Genomic DNA, 23,529 nt, shown 5'->3' with positions numbered 1-23,529 from the left:
CAGATGACTAGGCCTTGAGTGGCCAGGAGAAGGGGTGTGTGGCTTGGAAGCAACATTCTGGAATTTAAGACCAAGAGCAGAAATTAAATCCGTGTGAGCACGAGCTGGCCCTTTTCTCCCCCTGTGTTCTTTGGGGGTGGGTGACTCTGGGGGTCGGGGTAGATGGTAGGTAGGCCTGCCTAGTTTGGGGGCTCATGGTTTCTGCTGTGTTTCTAGTACTGGGGCACAGGAATAAGGGCCTGGGCTTGTAGCCCCGGTCCCCTCACCCGTATAGGGGTCACAGTGTCCGGGGCAGTTGAAATATCGTATATTAGCCAACAGTAGGGTAACCCACAGCCAGACTCCCCGTCCAGCTAGACAGTCTCCTCCCTCTTTCCTTCTTCCCTCCCTCCCTCCTTCCCTTCCTCCTTTTCTCTTTAAACTGCTTGTACAAAGTGTGATATACTCACTGTAGAGAGTTAGAAAACACATCAAAGCCTAATTGCCCAATCTAAGTGTCCCATTTTTTTTTTTAAGTTTTTGAGACAAGGTTCCCTGTGTAGCTTTGGAGCCTGTCCTGGAACTAGCTCTTGTAGACCAGGCTGGTCTCGAACTCACAGAGATCTGCCTGCCTCTGCTTCCTAAGTGCTGGCATTAAAGGCGTGCGCCACCGGTTCCCGCTACTGCTCCTCTGACATGGCCACTGGCAGTTTGAGCTGCAGCTAATTGGTTTATGTTTGTCAATTGTGTTCTTCAAACCTTGTTAACCCCTCATGTACTTTACACCTGCACAACCTGTGGGCTTCTGAAGGCCTTACCACAAAGTAAGGATTTGTCTGTTTCTTCTTAGAGTTCTGTTTTATGTGGTTTGGAGAATTATATATGACAGCCATACTTTAGGTTTTGAATGAGTGAGTTTATTAAGTATATAACAAGCCAGATTAAAAGAATAAATAATAAGTGATAGGTAGATGGTTAGAAGATGATAAATAGAGAGATGATAGGTAGATAGATGGTAGATACATAGATACATGATAGATGATAGGTACATCCATAGATTGATGATAGGTAGGTAGATAATAATAGATGATAGATACATAGATATGATAGATGATAGAAGATAGATACATGATAGATAGATGCTAGATGATAGAAGATAGGTAGATGATAGATAGATAGGTAGATAGATAGATAGATGATAGGTAGATGATAGATAAGCACTGTTGAATCAGGAATTGGTCTGATGGACTTCCTATAAAAGAGTCCCCTCAGGTGAGGCTTCCAAGAGAACAGATAGCAGCCAATAGTGGCAGCTAACAGCCATCTGTAACTCCTGTTCCCGGGGATCTGATGCCCTCTTTGGATGGATACCAGGAACACAGACATCCATGCAGGCAAAACTACCCATACACACATAACAAGTTTTCATAAAATAGAATTTTATTCATCTTCATTAATTGATTACAAATGTCCTTGGTTTTTATTTTACTGTCTTTATTTTATTGATCAAATGCCCTCTTCCTTCTCAGAAGAAAGTATTTTAAAAGATGGGGCTGGAGAGATGGCTCAGCAGTTGAGAGCACTGGCTGCTGCTACAAGGGACCCAGGCTCATCACAGTCTGTAACTTTGGTTCTGGGGGTTCTGTCTCCTTCTGGCCTCTGTGGGGACAGAATACGTGTGTGTGTGTGTGTGTGTGTGTGTGTGTGTGCCAGAATTTTTCCTGACATGTTTCCTGAATATATGTTTGCCTATTTATGTATAGTTTTCGTGTGTGTGTGTGTGTGTGTGTGTGTGTGTATTCAGGAAAACACATTAAAATAAATCTTTTTAAAATAAAGTATTTTTCACAGAGACAAAGTTTGTCTTTTTTGGAGTTCTCTCTCCACTTTGTGTATCTTTCTGCTGTGTCGAGGGTATCCAGCTATACGAATCACCATTTCCTGCATCCTCTACCATACATCCCTAAGAAAAGGGTTTAACATCACACAGCAGATGCACTCGCATTTCTGATCCTTTCTGTCAAGTGTAGACGTAGAGTGCTCAGTGCTAGGAAGCCATTGGGTCTTTTGTTCTCAGAGACAGCAGCTGGGCAGTTTCCACGGAGGCTTCCTATAGGCCCTGTGAAGTCGTGCCTACCTGCCACCTCTGTACCTGTTTCCAGGAGCAAAGGTTCGGCTTTGGCTTCCATACGTCTGTTTTACCAGATAGTTCTCTATAGCGATCATGCCCGTTCATCTCCCTCAGCAGGGGGTGAAAAACGTGTCACCCTGTGCCTTCAACAGCCCAGGCAGTAGAACACAGCAGAAGTGGGATTCGGTCGTGGACACCAGATGCCTCAAGTGGAGTGGTAGGGAGGGGTCCCTAGACACCTTTATTCTGCTCAAGTGAAGACTTGAGCCTGTAAATGGCTGCTTCTCCGGAAGCCCCACAGCCAGCTCCTTTCCCTACACCCTCCCCAGCCCCTGCTCTGTTTTGAAAGTATAGTCACCGAGAGCAAAAGGAAGTCTCTTGTTACAGCAGTGGTACACTGTGGGAAGATGTCATGTCTCAGTTTCCAGGACTCTAGGGGCTCCTCAGGGGCGGCTGAGGCGAACACCAGGGTAGGGAAGCTTCCCAGGCTAACCACAAGGCACTGTCAGAGACCTCACACCTGGTGCTGTCAGCAGCCAGACAAGGGCCAAGGTCACAGGCTCAGAGCTTGTGTGAGAGCATCATCAAGGCCATCGCTGAGAGCTGGGCTCTGGGGATGGTGTAGTGGACCAGGCATGGTTGCAGGCTCAGTGCCGAGCTCCAGAAACACTGCTCCAGGGAGGTTTCCCATAACCTCTCTTCATGGCTGTGGCAGGCTCTTGAAACTGCATCAGCAGGTGAGCCCCAAACCCTAGGGCAGAGACCTGCTCTCAACACTCCTGAGTAAACAACTGAATTCTAGAATCCTTGCACCATGGAGATGCTCCATCTTGTTCTAAGGAGCAGTAAGGGCTGGATTTCTCCTTGCCATGGCATGTGGATCAGTGGATCCCCAGAACCTTCTCCCACATCCACTTTCTTCTCCCAGACTTAACAATCTGCCCTACGTGGAAGGTAAGGCATGGACAGAAGCAGGGAGGGATCTAACAGCCGGGTGTCTACATGGGCTGCCTCATACCTACAGGGCCCCTCCACCTATCAGTATTGGGATGGGTACGCCCTCAGTAGCTTATTGGGATGGGTGTGGGCTGTGACCTCTCTGGACCCATATGATCCATACAGTGTGGGGCCAACTCCAGTCTTCAGGGTGACCACAAGCAGATGAAGGAACAAAAATGGGAACAGATTAACATCCACGGAATGGATGAGCTTGTCTGGGAGTCTCAGGCGACTGTGCTGTCTGAGTGTCCCCTAGTGAGACAGTTGACACATTGACACCGTGCTGCAGTCTTTGTTTCACACAGGGAACCTGGGTCCAGCTTTAGTGGCTCCTGAGTGGGAGAGCCAGGACTCAAGAACAGTTTCCAATAGATGCTTTGGGAGTGAAAGCGTGTGGGTGGCCGAGGATATCCAGGCTTGTCCTGAGAAAGGCAGTCTTTGTGGCAGGAGCCCTGCCTCGGGTTACCTGCTGGCTGTGAGCTAGCTGGGGTGATAACTGTGAATGGGGAATATATTGCCCATCTTGGGTACTGTCTCCTTCCGACACTGTGTGAATCTCTCACACAGTGGCCAAGCGAGTGAGTGGGCAGTCTTCTACCCTGAACTTCACTGTCCTCCTGTCAAGCCTTAGTGATATTTGGGGAGTGGGTAGGTTATGTGCGGCCTTAGGCACAAGCGTGGGTGCTAACTGCTGTGTCTCTGGAATTGGAGTCAGCTATGACCGTACAGGAATGAGGCCCTCAAAGCCAATACCGTCCCGTCTTTTGGTGGCCACCTATGAAAGCAGGAGAGTATCAGGATCCATTTTGTAGGTGATGGTGCCTAGAAGAACTTCAAGAAAGGGTAGGAAGGTCTGAAGTGGGATCTATTTGAATCCCTGAGCGTCTACTGCAGATGGGAGGGCAACATTGTCCCTGGGACAAGCTTGATCTGCAGCATGCTACACCTACTAATAAACCCAACATTGCTGGAGAGGTGGCTCAGTGGCTGAGAGTGTTCTGTTCTCCCACTGGATGCAACTTTGATTCGCAGCACCCACATCTGAGGCAGCTCTCAATTGCCTACAACTCTAGCTTCAGAGGATTGTATGCCTGCATTCACATGCACATGCTCACACACAGATACACAGTTAAAGTAATAATGAAAATAATAGAAACAAGCCACAATACTCCTTCCTGGGTGCTGGTAGCTGGTGTTAGCATCTCCAGGCTGAACCTCACAAGTCCTGTACAAAGTTTTGAAGAAAGATAATGGTCAGTGCTGTCTTGGACACAAGATCTGGAAAGAGCTGTTCTTTGAGACCCAAGGACCTTACAGAGGGCGGGGGACACTGGGGAAACAGTGTCAACCTTGCCCCCAGAGTTGTCCCTGTGGGCATGGTGAATTGTCGCACTTTGGCTGTCTCTGGGGTTGCAGCTTTATGGAAATGAAACACTACTTAAGCACTCTCCTGACTCCCAACAATGAACAGTGTTGATTGGGACAGAAGCGAAAAGGTCTTAGTTACATTTCTGTTGCTGTGATGAAACACCATGACCAAGGCAAATTATAAAAGGAAGCATTTAAGGGCCAAGTAGTGGTGGCACACACCTTTAATCCCAGCACTTGGGAGGAAGAGGCAGGTGGCTCTCTGTGTGTTTGAGGGCAGCCTGGTCTACAAAGTGAGTTCCAGGACAGCCAGGGCTGTTTCACAGAGAAACCCTGCCTTGAAAAAACAAAAGGAAGCATTTGATTGGGGGCTTGCTTGTGGTTTCAGAGGGTTGGGATGAACAACTTGGGAAGCATGGCCACAGGCAGGCATGGTGCTGGAGAGAAGCTGAGAGCTTATATCTGATCTTTGAATTGCAAGCAGAGACTGCGCCTGGTGTGGGCATTTGAACCCTCTCTTCCTTCAGTAAGGCCATGCCTCCAAATCCTTCTCAAACAGTTACCAACTTCGGAAAAGCATTCAAACTTATGAGGCTGTGGGGGCCATTCTCATTAAAGCCATGACAGTCATCATAAAGAAGAAATAACAGCAGCAACAAAAGTTCTCATGAACTCACCATGGTGTAGGAGAAAGTCCAGAAATGTGGCTCTCTGGGGCAGGGGCAGGGATGAGGGGATAGGAGATAGGCATGGAGAAGGGATGTAGAGGTGAGCTGAGGCGAAGACAGTACAGTGTGGAGGTGGCAATGTGTGTGGGGGCCTAGGGGGGCGGGCAGTGCAGTACTTGTGGATCCCTGCACATGCTCAAAGAGCATGCTGCCCACAGGGGTCAAGCAAGGGAACAGGCCACTTACACCGGATAGCGGCTGGAGCAGGGACACATGGTGTGAATTAACTCAAGCATCATGCATGGTCTGTGCATTAGCTGTGTGTTACAAGAAAATACCTGAGAGCCAGGTGTGGTGGCACACACCTTTAATCCCAGCACTCCGGAGGCAGATCTCTGTGAGTCTGAGGCCAGCCTCGTTTTACAGAATGAGTTCCAGGACAGCCAGGGCTACACAGTGAAAAACCTGTCTCGAAAAACCAACCCCCTCCCTCCCCCCAAAACAACAACAAAAATCACACACTCCAAACATCAACAACAAGAAAATACCCGAGGCAGTCTTCAAATGAAGTAGAAAGGTATATTTAGTTGACAGCTTTCAAAATTCAAAGTCTAAAGATTTGTCACCCACATGGGGTGGAGGTTGGAGATGGGAGAGGTGCCGTCTAATGAAGGTAGCAACTGCCTGTCCTAGGCATGAGTACTTATGTAAAGTCAGGAAGCAGATCATCTGCCATGCCTCCTTCCCCTGGACTGTATCCCCGAAAACTGTGAGCCAAAATAAAGCCTTTGTTCCTTTAAAAAAAAAAAAAAAAAGTCAGGAAGCAGAGAGGCTGGGCAGAGTGCTACAGCCCTTTGAGGGATGTCCCCAGTGATGTAACAACCCCCACCAGACCCCACCTCTGTGTGCATGCTAACCTGTGCCGGCACATGTGCAGGCTGGAGGCTGACATCACAATGTTCTCCATCACTTCCCCACCGTATTTTCTGAGACAAGATCTCAGAATTTGGAACTCCCTGCTTCAGTCAGACTGGCTGCCAAGAGAGCTCCTAAGATCTACCTGGTTCTGCCCTCCAGCACTGGGGTTACAGGCGTCTACTGCCACCATCCGAGTGAGAATCCAAATTTAGGTTCTCACACTTGCCCAAGAAGACCTTACCCAGGGAGCCATCTCCCCACCCCTAAACCCCACCTTTAAAAGATCTATAACACCTCTCTGTATATCACTCCCGGAGGACCAGGTCTTCACATACGGACCCTTGTAGGGGCACTCAGATTCCACCCACATAGTGATTTTAACAAGGTAGGACCTACTTGATGTTTCTGCTAATATACACATTTCATTGTAGATATTACTGTTACCTTTCATCCCCAAACCATCCCCACCATGGTCCCCAGAGCTGCCTTGGCTGTAGCTGTTGAATCCCGACACTGCTCTACACTTCATGGTATACTGCCGAGGGAAGCAGACTCATGGCATGACAGCTTGTGACAGTGGAAAGTTGGTCCAGCTCCACCTGCTCGAGGGCCACAGCAACCACATGTGATTGCTTGTTCAACTGCCAGACCAGCAGAAGACTCCACCAGAAACCCACCCTTCCTTCCTTCCTCCCCTCCCTCCCTCCTTCCCTCCCTCCTTCCCTCCTTCCCTCCTTCCCTCCTTCCCTCCCTCCCTCCTTCCCTCCCTCCCTCCCTCCTTCCTTCCTTCCTTGCTTCCTGACAAGGGTTTCACTCTAAAACTAGGCTGGCCTCTGACTCACAGAGATCCACCGGCCTCTGCCTCCCAAGAGCTAGGATTAAAGGTGGTAATTGCTATGCCCTGTTCATGTTTCTTTAATCTTGTTCTGTAGCCATTATTTAAAGACTGATTCTCCCTTACATCTCTTTTGTAGTATTCAGTTGTTAGTTTTGAAATCCCCATGAAGAGTTATTATTAAACACCAATCCAGGCTGGTCCCATTTAAAAAAAGAAAGAAAGAAAAAGGAAGGAAGGAAGAAAGAAAGAAAGGAAGGAAGGAAGGAAGGAAGGAAGGAAGGAAGGAAAGACACACTCTGACTGGGCATGATGGCACACATCTGTAATTCCAGCACTTGGGAGGTCTAGACAGGAAGATCAGGATTTCACTATTATCCTTGGTTACTTGGGTTGATTTAGCCTGGGCTGCACAAGACCCTGTCTTAACAAAACAAAACTGGAACTGGAATAGTTTAGCATTTAAGAATTTAAGAGTGCTGACTGTTCTTCCAGAGGACAGGGGTTTGGTTGGCAGACATACATACAAGCAAAACATCCATACACATAAAAATAAAATAATAAGCAAAACAAGAACAAAAGTAAAACCTTAATCCCAGGTCCAGTCCATGCAAGCTCCCATCCTGGCTTGAGGTCAGCAAGAGGCAGGAGAACCCTCTGTATCCAGGGTATGAGCCATGGCTATAGTTGGACAGAAAACATCACTGTCCATATATTTTAGATGCCATCAACAGGAATCTTAACACGATTAGGTCCCATCACTTGCCCTTGGGTGATCATCTCACCCCTCTCCAGTGGTTCTCTCCTCTTCCTCCCCAAGTCATGTGGGTGAACTATGGGCAGGGATGAGTCATGGGGTGATAGCTCAAAGCAAGTATCATTGTTTGGGGACTTTCTTCTTCCTCTTCCTCTTCCTCCTCCCTTCCTCTTCCCCTCCTCCTCCTCTTTCTTCTTTTGGTTTTTCAAGACAGAGTTTCTCTGCGAAACAGCCCTAGCTATCCTGGAATTAGCTCCGTAGACCAAGCTGGTCTTGAACTCACAAAGATCCACCTGCCTCTGCCTCCCAAGGGCTGGGGGTAAAGGCGTGCTCCACTGCCACCCAGCTGGGGGCTTTCTTTATATGGGGATCATCTGATGCCTCTGGGTTTGTGGTCGTTTCAGAGGTAGTAGCTTCAATCCCTTATTGTGCAGATGGGACATGGCTGAGAGACGTTTTGACAGTCTGCCCTGGCCTATAGGTATACCCTTTGCATCCCTCTTTCCATCTCTTTCCTCAGGGCCCTGGTTCTGGTCATGTGGTCAGACCAACATATCCTGCAAGGTGGTAAATGGAAAAGTGGTGGAGGTAGGCAAGTGGCCATGGCAGGTGAGTATTCTTTTTCTGGGAATATATGTCTGCAGTGGATCCCTCATCCATCACCACTGGATCCTCACAGCTGCACACTGCTTACAAAGGTCAGCCTGTGTGGGCATCTTGGTCTTTGCTTTCAGACCTGGGGGGTGGGGTGGGTGGTGAACCTGGGGATTTGTGAGTAGAGGATCTTACTCTAGGTAGGCTAGTGCTCAGAACCCTATCTCTCTAGCCATTCATGGCCTTACTGCTGGTGATCTGCTTTTCTATGCCTGCAGATCCAAGAACCCAGCCAACTACACCGTGAAGGTGGGTGTCCAGAACCTCCCGGACAACAGCTCAGAGCACCTCCTCACTAGCATTGTGATTCACGAGAAGTTCAACAATCACATATCTTACGACATCGCCATCCTGAAGCTCAAGCATCCTGTCTCCTGGTCCCCCCTTATCCAGCCAATCTGTCTCCCCACCATCAATTTCAAGCCAAGCATTGGCACCATGTGTTGGGTCATTGGGTGGGGACAAGAAAAGACTAAAGGTGAGTACAGCAGAGCAGAGGTCTCAAGACACCTGACTCTGCAGAACACGTCATGGGGCCACTCACTCACTCACCCCTTTATCTACTCTCATTTGCTAGCATTTCTGAGCACATTCATACGCCCAAAGGCACACACAGTATTTGAGTAGAGAGGCAAGAGGCCTGAGAGGGCCTCGGTTTCCAAAGTTAAAATTACTTATTGTTTTTGTTTGCTTATGTACGGTATGTGTGGGAGTGCATGCCACGTTGTATCCTTGAAGGTCAGAGAGCAATCTTCAAGGAATTGGACCTTTCTCTATTATATGGACCCTGGGGAATCAAGCTTAGGCCAGCAGGGTTGACATACTTGCTAATGCGTCTCAGCAACTCCTAACATTAAGTTAGATACTACACCAAGTCTTTGGCTATTCCTAGGGGATCTGTGGGCAGGTACGTTGAGGATTTTGATTGGCCTCATTATGTTCTGAAGCACTGAGGTGGCCCCTCTAGTCAATATTCACCCATAATGCTCAGAGGGCCAGCTCTGTTGGTGTCATCTAGAGCCCTACCAACCTTTCAGTAGGCAGCAGGTGCCGCTTTTAGCCTCTAGGGTCTGGCCGCCTTTCCCAGGGGCAGCGCTCCCACACTTACTCTTACAGAACCTGAATGGTTCTCACTCATTCTTGGCTTTCACTCCACACCTCTGGGAGACTCGCTTAACTATTTTTGTTGTATGGTTTTCTTGAGGCAGGGTCTCTAGACTACATAGCCCTAGTTGTCCTGGAACTCTGTAGACCAGGCTGGCCTTGAACTCAGAGATCCACCTACCTTCACATTCCAAGTGCTGGGATTAAAGGTTCTTGGCTTAACTTTCTTCATGAGTGGGGGCATTTTTGGAAAGCGAGCTGCAACTTTTATGAATGAGTATCTCTGGACATGCGCAAATGTGAATGACTCTGAGTTGGAACTGGTTCCGAAGTTGAGGTCATGACTAGATCTTCATCTCTGTAGGGGCCCCGAAGACTCCCTACAGTCTCCAGGGTTTGGCTGTTAGGATTGTGAACAATGAAATCTGCAACCATCGGTACCAGTTCCTCCTGCTGAAGAACCAAAAGAAGTTCATTGGGAATGACATGCTGTGCACAAGCTCAGAATGGGGCCTGGACACCTGTCAGGTATGGAATAACATGCAGACAGTATGGGGCTCATGCTTTCCTTTACATGTGGCCACCAGAGACCTAGCACAAAAGTCTGAGTTTCCTTTTTCTACTATGGAAAACAAAAAAAATAAAGTTGTATTAGTTATCTATGACTGTGATAGAACACTGTGATTGGGGCAACTTATAGAAGAAAGGGTTTATTTGGGCTTATGGTTCTAGGGGGATGGTAGTTCACTCTCACTGTGGGGGGGTGGGAGGTGGCAGTCAGCAGGCAGGCCTGTCTCTGAAGCAGCGGGGGTGGGAGGGGGGCATTCACATCTGGAATCACAGACAGGAAGCAGAGAACACACTGGTAGGAGGTTCCAAAAAGGCCATAGCTCCTAGTCCTTCCAAAAGAAGTATTCAAACATGAGCGTACAGGGGCCATTTCCATTCACAATGACAGGGGTGACATGACTTTTGTCCTTGTTATAGACAGTTCTTAGTGTTTATTTTTTATTTTTACTTTTGAGAGAGGAACTCACTAAGTAGCCTTGGCTGACCTGGAACTCGCCATTTAGATCAGACTTGCCTTACACTCACAGAGCTCTGTCTGCCTCTTTTGCTGGAGTGGTGAGATTAAAGTCTTACACTACCATGCCCAATTCTACAAGCCATTTTAATGCTCCAGAGTATTAGCCACATTCCTGCAGATCTGTGTCAGGCACCGGCAGGCCGTTTGAGGAAATGGGGTCATTTGTAAGCTTCTTCTAGTTTTTGAGATGCATACTTCATTTTTTAATTTAAAATATTTTATTTATATTATGTTTATAGGTGTTTTGACCACACATATGTCTATATACTGTGCACATCTGGTTCTTATAGGCCAGAGAGGGCATGAAATCCTCTGAAAGTGGTACTACATACAAATGGTTGTGACCTCCAGGTGGGCGCTGGGAACTGAACCTGTGTCCTCTGCAAGAGCAACAAATGCTCTTAACTGCAGAGCCATCTCCCCAAAGCCTAGAACATGTTTTAATTTTTCTCTTAAAGTCCTGACTCTCCTGAATTTAAAAGACCAAACTCCTCTGGGAGACAACAGTGTTCTTTATAAGAAAGCATATCCGTTTACAGGGGAAAAAAAAAAAAAGAGAGAGAGAGAGAGAGATAAATATCTCTTGGACCAAAGGCTTATATGCCAAAAAGTATATAAGTTAAAAAGTAGTTTTAATACTTAACAGGATGTCTGTGAAAAGAAATGAATACATTGCTGCTGCATCAAAGGACTATGGGAAGTCTACCCACAAGTCTAAGTGCGGTGTCAGTGTAGACTCTGACTTTAACCTAGCTGCTTTTGTACCTGCTAACGTTATCTAGAACATTCTAGAAAAACAGCTAGTTGGGTTTAGTTTATTTACATCCAACAAACACTTCTGGGCTCTAGGTTGAAGTCAGGTCCAGGAAAAGTTCTGGTGTCTGGGAACAAGCAGTTGTCAAGTAGAATAAACCACAGAGCCTTTTTTTTTTTTTTTTTTTTTTTTTTTTGGTCTTACCCCAGTGAAGCCAGGCTCCAGTTTAAGAAGTTTAGAGATGGCTCAATAGTTATGAGCACTTGTGTTTGCAGAGAACCCCAATTCATTCCCAGAACCCACATGGTGGCTGGTAACCATCCATAACTCCAGTTCTAGGGGATCTGGCACCTACTTCTGACCTCTGAGGACACCAGGCACATATGCAATGCACAGATACACATGCAAGCAAAATATGCACATAAAATAAGCAAATCCTTTTTTTTTTTTTTTTTTTTGAGACAGGTTTTCTCTGTATTGCTTTGAAGCCTGTCCTGTAACTAGATCTATAGACCAGGCTGGCCTCAAATCACAAAGATCTGCCTGCCTCTGCCTCTAGAGTGCTGGCTGGGATCAAAGGCGTGCACCACCAACGCCAGGTGCAAATCTTTTTTAAAGGTATTTAGAATAAGTCACTCTCTTTGTTAAGTTCTGGCATGAGAACTATGGGAAATAATTTGTTCACATTTTGGAACATTTGAAATATCAGAAATTATGTCATTTTTAAAGGTTGGATTGAAGTTGCCAGGAGGACATGGACAGAAATGTTTTTTGTTGAGGGATTGTTCTTAGACATTATTTTAAGTTGTTTTACACATGGTTATTGGGTTAGTAGATTTCTTATCACTCTTCAGCCTTAAATTTTTTAGTTACATTTACTTGTTTGTGTGTGTGTGGCAGAGTGTATGAGTATTATGGTGCACAGAGAGTAACTTCTGGGGGCTGGTTCTCTCCTTCCACAGTGTGGGTCGCAGGGACTGAACTCAGGTCATCATACTTGTGTGATTTCACCCCACTGGCCCTCTGTCCCTTTTTAAAATCAGTCTGAATCAATTGCATTTTCTTAGAAGTTATTCACCTCAACCAGATTTAAATCCACAAAATAGAAGTTATAAACAGTCTGGCGGTTCTGGGAGAGAGCATTTTCTGGGTATAGACTGTCTTCTCTATTCTTATTCAAGCCACAGGGTAATCCTTTGTCGTCCCCACCCTGCCAGCTTCATTTCCCAAGTTAACGATTCCTTTGCTTTCTAAGACATGAATTATCTTTACTAATTCCTTTTCAAGGGTTTTGAGCCTGATGTTCATGGACAGATGATTGTTGATGTTAATGACTAATTTATTTTCCTTCTTTTGTTTGATGATGAAACTCCTTGCAGTCCCTAACTAAAATTTGCAACATTTAAGCCACATCTATGGGCTTTGCAATATGCGGCACTCTATGCTTCTATATCTAATTATAGGATTAATTTCTATTTCCATGGTAACATTTTTGAAGGTTAGCTTTCATTTTTCTATTGAAATGTATATGTTTTCACACTAAAAGAAAGTGTCCACACGCAGTAGATCTCTGTCTGCCTATCCTCTAGTGTCTCTTTCCACATGCTTTCTTCCTCTAGACCTCTAGCAAGGACTCCCACACTACAATTGCCGGCCTCTCTGTGGCCTGGTTTTCTCCTTTGTTTTCCTGTTATAGTCACCTGTCTACTCCCTTCAGCTTAATGTATGTCCTTAAAGATGTTTGTGTCTTCAGAGAATACTTAGTGCTCTTATATAACAATATTTATATAATGATATTGTCCTACATATCCAGATAATCTGGCATTCTTCCCGACACATGGTGGTTTATGTCTGTTTTTTTGAGACGGAATCCATGTGGTCAGACTAGCCTTGAACTCTGTGTTTTTGAGGATGATGTTGAACTTCTGATCTTCCTGTCTCTATCTGAGAACTGGGATTATAAGGATTATGGAGATTATAAGGATGCCACCAAGTTCATGAGATTCCAAGGAGCTACATACATACCTATCCCCAAATGTTCCATCTTAATTTATCATCTATTTTCAACAGTAATTGGTGTTTTTTACTTCCAGGATAGTCTCTATTTAGATGTAATTAGGCTGAACATATTTCTCTTTAGGATTATAGATTTTGAAGATACTTTTTGGAAAATATTTTATTTTTGTTTTTGGTGTGTGTGTGTGTTGTGTATGTGTGGATTTGTCTATATGACTGTAGGTTCCCATGGAAGCCAGGGGTATCAATCCCTGGGAACTAGAGTTACAGGTAGTTGTGTGCCGCCCAGTGTGAGAAAACTTGGATCCTCTGGAAGAGCGGTACATGCCTATTACCTAGGATCCATCTCTCTAGCCTATTAAAACCTCTTTTTGAAATGTATTTCATCTCAAGACATAAATATATATGTATGTTTTTAATTAGTTCTTATCTTTTTCACTTTTCATGTTTAGAGTTTTGCTCTGGAGTTTGGGCTGGGATCCAGTTTCATTGTTCTCTATCCTAAGAACCGATTTCTTTACCCTCAGTAACATGTACCAAGTCCCCTCCCGCGCATCCCTCAGGCTATGGGCTCCCAATTGTCCTGTTGGCTGCCTTTCGTATCTCTAGAGCTGTGCATATCCTGTTTCTATCATGGTAAGCTTGGGAATAAATCTGTCTGCTTGGTCAAATCTGCCCCCCACACGGAAGCTTCCGATTTTCTCTTCCTTCTCCAAAAAGTCCATGAATGGACTCTCATTCATCAGGGTTAATTCAGAATCAGATTTCCAAGGAACTAAAAAAAGGCTGGCTTTCCTTTCAACTGACTGATTTCTAAAAGTAATTTAATAATTGTCATGGTTCTAATCTTGTTTGTGCTTAACTCTATACTGAATAGAGACACAATGTTTTTTTAACTGTGTCCTCTCCCGCTGCAGGACACCTCTGGCAGCTCCCTGGTTTGCCAGATGAACAAGACCTGGATCCAGATGGGGGTGGTGAGCTGGAATTTTGGCTGTGGTCGCCGCCGGTTCCCAAGCATCTACACCAGCACCTCCCACTTCACCCAGTGGGTCAAGAGGCAGATCAGTGACATGAGGTTTGCCAGTATGGCTGTCCCTTCCTTCCTAAGCCCGTTCATCCTCACTAGCTACATTTTGCTGGTTTCCCTGGGTTCCCTGTGGCTCTTGTGAACCGTGTTTCTACAACAGTCGTTCCCAGAGGCAACTTCTCCCTCCTCTCTGCTCAGAAGAGGACACCGGAGGCTGAACAGAGCTTCAGGACAGAGGGACTTTGGGAGAAGGGTCCTAGGCTCACTGTGGGCGTTGCCCCCCAGTTGTTCAATGAAGCTGCTCTGAACCTTTTGAGCCATCTGAAGTTATCACATTCTTGACTTTGACCAAAGCCCTTTAGAACATTCCCATCATAAAACCTGGCTGTTTCTCAAGCTGAGCCTTCTCTGATGATCTTACTCCATGTCTGTCATAGTGTGCTGTGCGCTCTTGGGAGGTTGTTCCCTTGTTCCCCTTGTAGTTCCCTTAAAAAAAAAAATTACTCTGATGTATATGTCCATGAGTGTAGGTGCCTGTGGAGGTGAGTGTCCAATTCCCCTAGAGCTGGAGTTACAAGTGGTTGTGGGCCACCCCATGTGGCTATAGGGACCCAAACCCAGGCCCTCTGCAAGTACTCACTCTTAACCAGTCCATCTGTCCAGTCTGCTGTTTCCTCTCTTGCTGGCTGGGACATGAAGTCGCTGCTCTGTGAACCCAGCAGTTCAGAGGCTCTCAATTCCCAAGGTCCCTTCCCTGTGTGTCTGAGACCGTCTTTCCACAGAGCTTCCTGCACGCGCTAACTTCTTTCTAGGAGACTTCCCAGGGCCAGATCACAGGCTTTTCTCTACTAGCTGTATGATATATAAATTCTGTGACCTTCCCGGCCAACCTTCCCCTGAGTGGCTCCAGATCCCAGCTGGTTCCTCCTCTCTCTTTCTGGCAGGGTGGGTGATGTGGGCACCTGAATGAGATGTGGGAATTGACTGTCTCCTGGGCTCCTGGGCTGTGTCACTCACCTCCATCAGTGAGCTCAGGCCTGCCAGCTCGGAGCAGTGGTTTCCCTGCCCCCATTGGGAGGAAAAAAAAAAAATACAGAAGCACTGTTCCCCCACCCCCCACATTGGAGCACTAAATTACCTGCTCACATGTTTCTCCCAAGAGCGTAGGCTTTGACAAAACGGAGAACATTCCGGCTTGATCCCACTGTCCGTTTGTCTGTTCAGTTGAAAATTTCCAATATCCGTGCAGCAAAGCTTCCATAGTATTCCATACTCCTTTTCAAATGTATTAACTATGTTGCTGAGCCATCAACATGCTCCTCAAATGTTCCAACAGTGACCTTCTGCTCTCACTGTTGACCGATAGATACCATCACTTCTCAGCACTGGGATCTAGAAAGCACACGGCTTCAAGGGGTGCGGTCCTCAAAACCTATCTCCCCAGTGCTTGGGAGGCCAAGGCAATGTTGTGTCAGTTTGAGGCCATCCTGGGCTACACAGTGAGACCCTAATGAACACATTAATTTTCTTCATCTCAGTCAGTGCCCTAAGACAATGGCCTGCGCTTCAGCATGCAAAGGATGGAGTAGGGGCATTGGCAGGCTGGGATTGGCCTTCCTGTCGCTGCTGGTGGTGGGAAAAGCGTGGAAGCTTAGGAATTAGCTGAGGTGAAGCAAAGTGGCCCAGAGAAAGGGCCCACGAGTTTGATGAAAGACACCAGCCACGAGCCAGGCACTATTTGCCCGCCATTCGGCCAGAGCGCCCCAACGAGTGGCACCCAGGGGGCGCCACGCAGGCTGGGCAGCCAAGCGCCCGATGGAGGGCGCCATTGTGGAAGAACCTAGCGGTGCTATGGAGCCCTGGTGCAGGGCAGGGGTCGGTGGGCAGGGCCCTCTGGGTCCCCGTGTGCCCGGAGCCTCTCGCAGCCGCACCGGTGCCCGCGCCCTTCTGCTGCTGCTGCTGCTGCTCCTGCTCCTGCCTCGGTGGCCCGCAGGTGAGCCCACCCGCTCCCCGGCGCCCTCCCCTACACGCCCACACCCTGGCCGCCTCTGACCGGCTCGTGACCTTCCGCAGGCTGCTCGGCTGCAGGCGAATCTCCCGGGGCGCTGTCCACCACGGTCCCGAACGACCCTGGAGTCTCCTGTGGCCCCAGAGCCACCTGTCCCTCAGGCAGGCTTCGCCTTCCCCGGCAGGCCAGCGCTGCAGCGACCACCGCTCCGCCGACAGCGGCACTGTCGACCTCGGGGGTCGCTCCGATGAAGACTACCGGGTCCGTTCACTGGACGAAACCCAGCTACTTCCGCTGTGAGTACTGGGCAGGAGAGGTCAGAGAGCTCTTACGAAGGTTGGATCCTTGAGGTCGAAGGGTGAAGGGATCAAGGACCCAGGGGAGAATAGATGGAAAAGTCCCTGTACCAGTGTTTATTGAGCGCCGAAGGTTGGGCCAGGCCTTGGTCCTGCCTTCCGGGCTTACGAGCTTTCCATAGTGGTGAGGTAAATAGGGGACAAGGAAAGTTAAAATCCGTGGGGAGAGTGGTGAGTTGGGGGGGGGGCAGAGTTGGGGTACCCAGAGCCCACAACACAACTCCAAGAGGGCTGTGGGAGACTTCTTGGGCGGTCTGCAAGGCACACCGGGTCTTTCAGTGCTTTGCTGTTGGTGTGAATAAGCAACCTGGCGACAGGCAGGGACTTGGTTTTTGCTTACGCTTCCAGGTTCCACAGTCTGTCACCGAGGAAAGCCAGGGTGAGAACCTGTAGCGGAAACTGTGGAGAAAGGGCTGCTTGCTGGATAGCTTGCTCTTATAGGATCATGCTGAGCTAGCTTTTTTATAGAACCCGGGACCACCTGCCTCGGGATGGTGCCTCTCACATAGGGTTGTGCTATTCAACATCAGTTAATAATCCATAGACAGTCACCCACTCTGAATTTCTCACAGGCTGATCTGATTAGCCTTTTCATTCAGATGACTCTGGGCAGGGTCAGGTTGGCAATGAAACTTAACCAGTGCACTTTCACGTGGGCAGGGATCTGTAGCTGAGACCCACGTGAGAAGTAGTTATTATCCTGGGAGTCAATGTAGTCACCTTAACTGCCTCAAAAAGTCTAGCTGGGGACAGCTAGCAACTGTGCGTGGCACATGCTGTTAGCTGAGTGTCGTTTAAGATGCTGTGATGGGTTAGGGAGATGACTCAGTGGGTAAGAGCTCTTACCACGTGAGCAAACATGAAAACCGGAATTAAAGCCCCAGAACCTAGCCGATCTTCGGTGGCACATGCCTTTAATCCCAGCACTTGAAAGGCAGAGGCAGGAGGATCTCTGTTCCTCCTGTGAGTTCGAGACCAGCCTGGTGTACAGAGCGAGTTCCAGGACAACCTCCAAAGCAATACAGAGAAACCCTGTCTCGAAAAAACAAAACAAAACCCAGAACCTATGTAAAAGTGGGTATGGTCTCATGCTCCAGTAACAGAGCACCTTGGGGGTTAGAGGGTTAGAGGTGGGGAGCCGAAACAGGAGATTGCTGGGACCCCAGTCCCTGGCTGAGGAGGCTGCCAAACTAGCGTGGGGTTCAGTGAGAGGCCCTGTATCAGGAGAATGGAATGATGCGGATGCTCACAATCCTCTGGCCTCCACAAGCCACAAGTGTATGAATGATGCAGACAAAGAAGAACACATGGGTAACACTTACCAGGCCCTGAATCACACTCCCAGCACTACACGTGGATAAATAAATATGTAAACAAATATATAAATTTGCTAGCCACGACCCATTTACTCGATTTCATAATCCACTGACTTGTTTAGAAAATACTTGAAGCTAGATATGGCACCTTCAATTTCCTTTATTTTATTTTTATGCATATAGTGTTTTGGACACTGTTTATGTGCCTGATGCCTCTGGAGGCCAGAGGAGAACACCAGATGGTTGTGAGCCACCATGTGCGTGCTAGGAGCCCAACCCTATCTGGAAGAACAGTCAGTGCTTTTGTTTTGTTTTGTTTTGTTTTTAGAAACAGGGTTTCTCTGTGTAGCCCTGGTTGTCCTGGAACTCACTCTGTAGATCAGGCTGGCCTTGAACTCACAGAGATCCTCTGCCTCCCGAGTGCTGGGATTTGAGGCATGTGCCACCACCACCCAATGTAGCTAGTGCTCTTAACAGCTGAACTATCTCTTTAAATCCCGTCTTCAACTTCAAAACTTTTCCTAAGTGCCCTCAGCAGTTGGCATGCTCCTCTTCAGGAGGGTGCATCGTGGCCTAGAATTCTCAGCAGCATTTGGCATTACAGACAGTTAGCTTCTGTTAGATGGTTGTATGATATAGCTTAGGGCTGGATCCCCTGAGTCCCAAGGAGGCCAAGCAAGCTTCTATGACTTTTGCCACTTAGCTATCCTCTTTGGGATGTGCCTGCCCCTCATAGAGTCTGTTGGGTCATCTATGTTTATCTCCATGAATCACAAGTGGGATTCCCAGAATAGGAGCAGGGTCCACATTGGCTCAAGTGGGGGGGGGGGCAATCTCCAACCAGATAGGAATTCAGGTGCATTTGTGAACATCTGGCTGGTTATCGGGGTACTCTGGGACCCAAGCTTTAGGGACAAGGAAATAGGTTTCGGGATATAGTGTGAGGCCTTTCTAAAGCTGGAGGTATCTATGGATGGCTGCTATCATCCCACAGTGGCAAGTAGAAAAGGGTGGGTAGGTACAGGTGAGTAGCTGGAGAGGCTGGACGGAGCAGGAAGTGATGTGGGGACAGAGTCACAAGATGTGGCCGGGTGAGCTTATTGCTTCATCAAGCTCTTTTCTTCCTCTAGTCTGTGGCACCTCCCATGAGCCAGACCCTACTCTCAGGGACCCAGAAGCCATGACTCGGCGGTGGCCGTGGATGGTCAGTGTGCAGGCTAACGGCATACACATCTGTGCTGGTGCCCTTATTGCTTCCCAGTGGGTGCTGACCGTGGCCCATTGCTTGACCCAGTGAGTTGGGGCCCGGGTGGTGGGTGGAAAGGCCTCTGGAATTCTGGAGACGTGGCCACTCTTCCAGGCGACCCATCAAGTAGCAATTGCATCCTGGGTGGAGCCCACAATACTAGTCCCAGCCTTACTCCTGCTCTGAGTTGACTCTCTCGGGTCCCTACCCGGGGGTCAGCTTTCGGCATGTACCCGCCCTTTGCCCTTTTACCCACCCTTCAGCCCTGTGCACTCATCCAATAGACCCTAGATCTTCCATTCCTCCCTCTTTGCCCCCAGTCACTTCCTCTTCCCTTCTGTCAATCAGTAGTTTCTAGCTCGCCTCTAAGGGAGGCCCTGACTTAGAACCTGTCAAGGTGGTTAGAGACAAAAGGGTGGGTGTGCCATTGCCCTGGGGCCCGAGAACTCCCGAGGGCAGTGTCTGCTTCCCTTGAGGACCAACCGTGAAGACCTGTCCTAGGCTGATATATGGATTAACATAGTGACTTTAAGAGGTGTCCCATGGGGGGAAAAAAAAAAAGAGGTGTCCCATGAAAGATGACTTGCCATCTAGGCCCTGGCCATTGCACAGGGACTGTTAATTCTACGGTGCAACATAGGATAAAAACCCAGAGTTTAGCTAGTGGAAATGGGGTCCACATCCCGGTTCTGCCACTTCCTAAGTGTCCATCCCTGAGCAGGCTACCACACTTCTTTTAACGTCTGTTTCTCTCCTTCACAAAATGAAGATGATCACACACTCTGGGCAGGGCTCGGCCATGAGGAATAAATAGGCTCAGGGGGCCTTGAAGCCCAGGGGGAACTGCTTGGATTTGCTTAGAGGGCCACTGTGGTATGGAGGGCAGGGTTGGGGTGTGAGGTAGGAGCCTAGAGCTGATGAAAGACGCCCCCTCTCTGTCCCCATAGGGATGGTGTTAACTACACAGTGAGGGTGGGGAGTCCATGGATTAACCAGACGACGACAACCAGCACAGATGTACCAGTATATCAGATCATCATACACAGTGGCTACCAAGCCAGGCGGTACTGGTCTTGGGTAGGCCGGGGCAGTGACATTGGTCTCCTCAAACTCCAGTGGGGGCTCAAGTACAGCAAATATGTGTGGCCTATCTGCTTGCCTGGCCTGGAATATGTGGTGGAGGACAACTCTCTCTGCACCGTGACAGGTTGGGGACATCCCAAGGTTAATGGTGAGTCAGTGTCTAACCCCCCCACACACACACACAGCCTGGGGTGCATGGTGGGAGAAAGGACTTGGGTTGGCTGAGGTGCCTCATGGATGGACATTTCTAGAGTACCTTCTTTGAGGAGCTGATTTATCAGGAACTTGTCGGATTTCTCATCTCTAAAGTCTCCTCCCCTTGAGGGTCTTGTCAGTGAACACGTCACAGTCATTATTGCCCTTGAAGTCTCAGAACCAAGCCAGTATATGTGAACAGAACTTTCTTGAAAGCTTGCCACCCATACACAACCCTAGGACATTGGCAAGTAGAGTCAAGGAAATGGGTTCTCGTGTCTACACAATGCTTCCTGGAATAGATACAGCTTGTGTCTGGAAGTTGAGTCATACAAGGTCCACTCACTTCCTTTCCCTTCAGTTGTTCTCAATCCCTTGTCATCCCAGTATGGGGACAAGGTCCTCAAGACAGGTATGTCCTCCCATGCCCATTTCTGGTGGGTTCTGGGAATATCTACTCCCTTTATGGAGCCACGGATGCACAAAAGAGATGCCCTTCTCTGTGTCCTTGAGGATCCGATTTGCCCTCTAAACAGCCTGTTCTGTGAAGTTTCCTGTCTCCCAGGAGCTCAGACACATTTTGGGTGGGATGGAAGACAGGGCTGGGGTGGGGGTTGGGGGGATCTCCGTGGAGAGAGTCTGGAAAAGGTTAGAGGGGAGACTCTAGGGGTGGTTTTGAAAAGTAAGGCTTTGGCCCTGAGGGCATGGCAGGCACTTGGAAGAGGACTAGCAGAGCCAATGGGTGTGGACTATCTATTTTAGCACCTCTGTACAGGGGCAACCTTGGGACCTGCTGGCCGGAGGGAAAAATACCTCAGACATGGAGACATCTCTGTGGCCACTATGCAAAAGAGACAGAGCTGGTGGCTGTGGGCCACAGCCAGTGGCTAAACCTGAATGGGGGACCTGTCCCACAGACAGGTGGCCCCAGTTCCAATCCCTTCAGGAGAAGGACGTCACCATCATGAACAGCAGGAAATGTGAGCAATTCTACCACAAGTTCTCCAGAATCCCCTCTCTGGTTCGAATCATCAACTCTCAGATGATCTGTGCCTCGGACGAAAACAGGGAAAACTTCTGCTACGTGAGGACCTCTGCCCCTGTTCATGTATCCTGAGGGCCAAGGGGTGGAGAGGTGCAGGAGGCAGAGCTGAGGCTGTGGAGAGGGGAATGGGAAGGGTGGGAAATACAAGCAGGGGGGGGTGGGGGTGGGGGGAGGATGGAGGAGGGCGGTGAGGGCAGGGGTGGACTGGGTGGGGTGGAAATGGGAGTGGTGGGGGCAGGGTGTGAAGCTAAGGAGTACTGAGTGTCCCTTTGAAGAGGAGATGATGGGTCAGGAGTCCCTACCCGCTGTGTTCAAACCTGAAGGAAATGCAAAGAATCTGGTGGCAAACGCCCTGGGCGAGTGGAGTTGTCTCAGGCATGACTTCACCTCCCTGACCCTTTTAACTTCCTCTCTCCATTCAGGAGCTAACTGGTGAGCCCTTGGTCTGCTCTGCGGATGGCACGTGGTACCTGGTGGGAATGATGAGCTGGGGCCCAGGCTGCATGAAGAGCAAGGCCCCACCCATCTTTGTGCAGATCTCCACCTTCCAGCCGTGGATCTGGGACCACCTTAGTGGGAAGGCCGTGGCCCTTGCAGCCCCTTCCAGGACCTTGCTCCTGGCTTTCCTTCTGCTCCTCAGCCTTCTTGGCACTCTGTGACCCTGCCAGGTCTCCTTCCCTTCCTACGGAGTGCCGCTGTGGGTGTGGCAATCAGCAGGGACTAGCAGAGATTAAACACTTCTTTTTCCCATGTCTCCTCTTTCTGAGCTGGCTGGGGGGAACTCTGGGCTCTGATACTGAAGAGTGTAGGCCTCTAAAAGATTTGAGGCAGCTCCTGCAGAAAGTACAGGGGTGTGCGAAGGGGCACTGGGAGGATTAGGGTGTATTACCTAGGCTAAAGCTGGGGCTGCTAGGACATCCCTTCCGGCCCCCTAGATGGAGAGTGGCACGTTCCTTCTGTGAGACTTGAGTGGGAATCGGGCTCTGCCTGATCTTTTTTGTTTCTTTGCTTGTTTGCTTTTTCCAGGGGGTTCCTCTGTGTAGCCTTGGCTGTCTTGGAACTCCATCTGTAGATGGGGCTAGCCTCTGCTTCCAGGTTGCTGGGATTAAAGGTGTGAACCTACTCTCCCCCCCCCCCGCCGGGCTCTCTCCCTGCTCTTGGCTGCCTTCTGGCTAGTGGCTGGAACTCTCCAGAATATTGTCACCAAAGATCCATGGAGTACTTATACCCTCTAGCTTTGCTTCTGGCCTGGGGGCCTAGTAGAACAGACACATTTGCCACAGGCTGCACCAGCTGCTGCTCTGAGTGACCTTGTATGGCCTCCAATCCTCTGGATGTCCACTGCCTTGCCACACAGAGGGCTTGTGGTCTGTCTGGGGTGAAGGACCCCAGCCAGCTCTCTGAATGAGAAGTGGGAAGGTAGAGGTCAGCCAGCTGCACCCAGGTAATCAGAGCACTCATTGAGTTCTATGATGGGGGCCTCCTGAGCTCCTTCCTCCTCATCCTGCATCCTTCCTCCTCATCCTGGCATGCTTCTCCTTGTAGGATGCTGATGTGGGACCATGTCAGGAGGGTTCCTGTGAGTCCCAGTGCCAGAGACCTGTTAAGAGCATAGGTAGAGTGGAGGAGAGCTCAGAGAGCTTCCTCAGTCTCCCTCCCCATCCCAAGGCCACTTGGTGTGTGTGGGGTGGGGTGGGGTGTGGCTGCAACTGCTCCTCAGTCTCTAGGCTTTTTTAAAAACTTTTATTTTATGTGCATTGGTGTTTTGCCTCACATGTCTGTGTGAGGGTGTTGGATCTCCTGGAACTGGAGTTACAGATGGTTGTGAGCTGCCGTGTGGGTGCTCTGGAATTGAACCTGGGTGCTCTGGAAGAACAGTCAGTGCTCTTAACTGCTGAGCCATCTCTCCAGCTCCCCACCCCCACCCCCTACCCCCATTTTTGGGGGGTCTCAGTCTGGCACAGGGGTCAGGGAGAGAAC

The 23,529-nt window shown here is 48.8% G+C and overlaps 3 protein-coding genes across 4 annotated transcripts in view; all 3 read left to right on the top strand.

Annotated features, from left to right (window-relative positions):
- Nucleotides 1-23,529, top strand: part of Als2cl (ALS2 C-terminal like) — a 232,033-nt gene that overhangs the window by 173,646 nt on the left and 34,858 nt on the right. The gene's annotated exons all lie outside the window — the stretch shown is intronic.
- LOC127235922 (serine protease 46) lies at nt 2,853-14,555 on the top strand. Its single transcript, XM_051203277.1, has 5 exons — nt 2,853-3,064; nt 8,176-8,353; nt 8,528-8,787; nt 9,778-9,941; nt 14,188-14,555. Exons 1-5 carry the CDS (start codon nt 2,980-2,982, stop codon nt 14,440-14,442), a joined length of 942 nt encoding a protein of 313 aa, XP_051059234.1. The 5' UTR covers nt 2,853-2,979; the 3' UTR covers nt 14,443-14,555.
- Prss50 (serine protease 50) lies at nt 16,078-22,299 on the top strand. The gene is given in 7 exon segments (XM_051173405.1): nt 16,078-16,307; nt 16,309-16,335; nt 16,337-16,644; nt 19,094-19,273; nt 20,174-20,457; nt 21,422-21,588; nt 21,972-22,299. Coding segments are annotated over 7 exon segments (1,395 nt in total). The 5' UTR covers nt 16,078-16,115; the 3' UTR covers nt 22,209-22,299.

This window comes from Phodopus roborovskii, unplaced genomic scaffold (assembly GCF_943737965.1).
Source record: "Phodopus roborovskii unplaced genomic scaffold, PHOROB, whole genome shotgun sequence".
NCBI lineage: Eukaryota > Metazoa > Chordata > Mammalia > Rodentia > Cricetidae > Phodopus > Phodopus roborovskii.
This window is presented reverse-complemented; position numbering and strand designations above follow the sequence as displayed.

Coding starts and splice junctions, on each gene's coding strand:
- LOC127235922 (XM_051203277.1), top strand. CDS start 2,980: ATGGCATGTGGATCAGTGGATCCCCAGAACCTTCTCCCACATCCACTT. Junction 8,788..9,777: donor GGGACAAGAAAAGACTAAAG/GTGAGTACAGCA, acceptor TCATCTCTGTAG/GGGCCCCGAAGACTCCCTAC. Junction 9,942..14,187: donor GGGGCCTGGACACCTGTCAG/GTATGGAATAAC, acceptor CTCCCGCTGCAG/GACACCTCTGGCAGCTCCCT.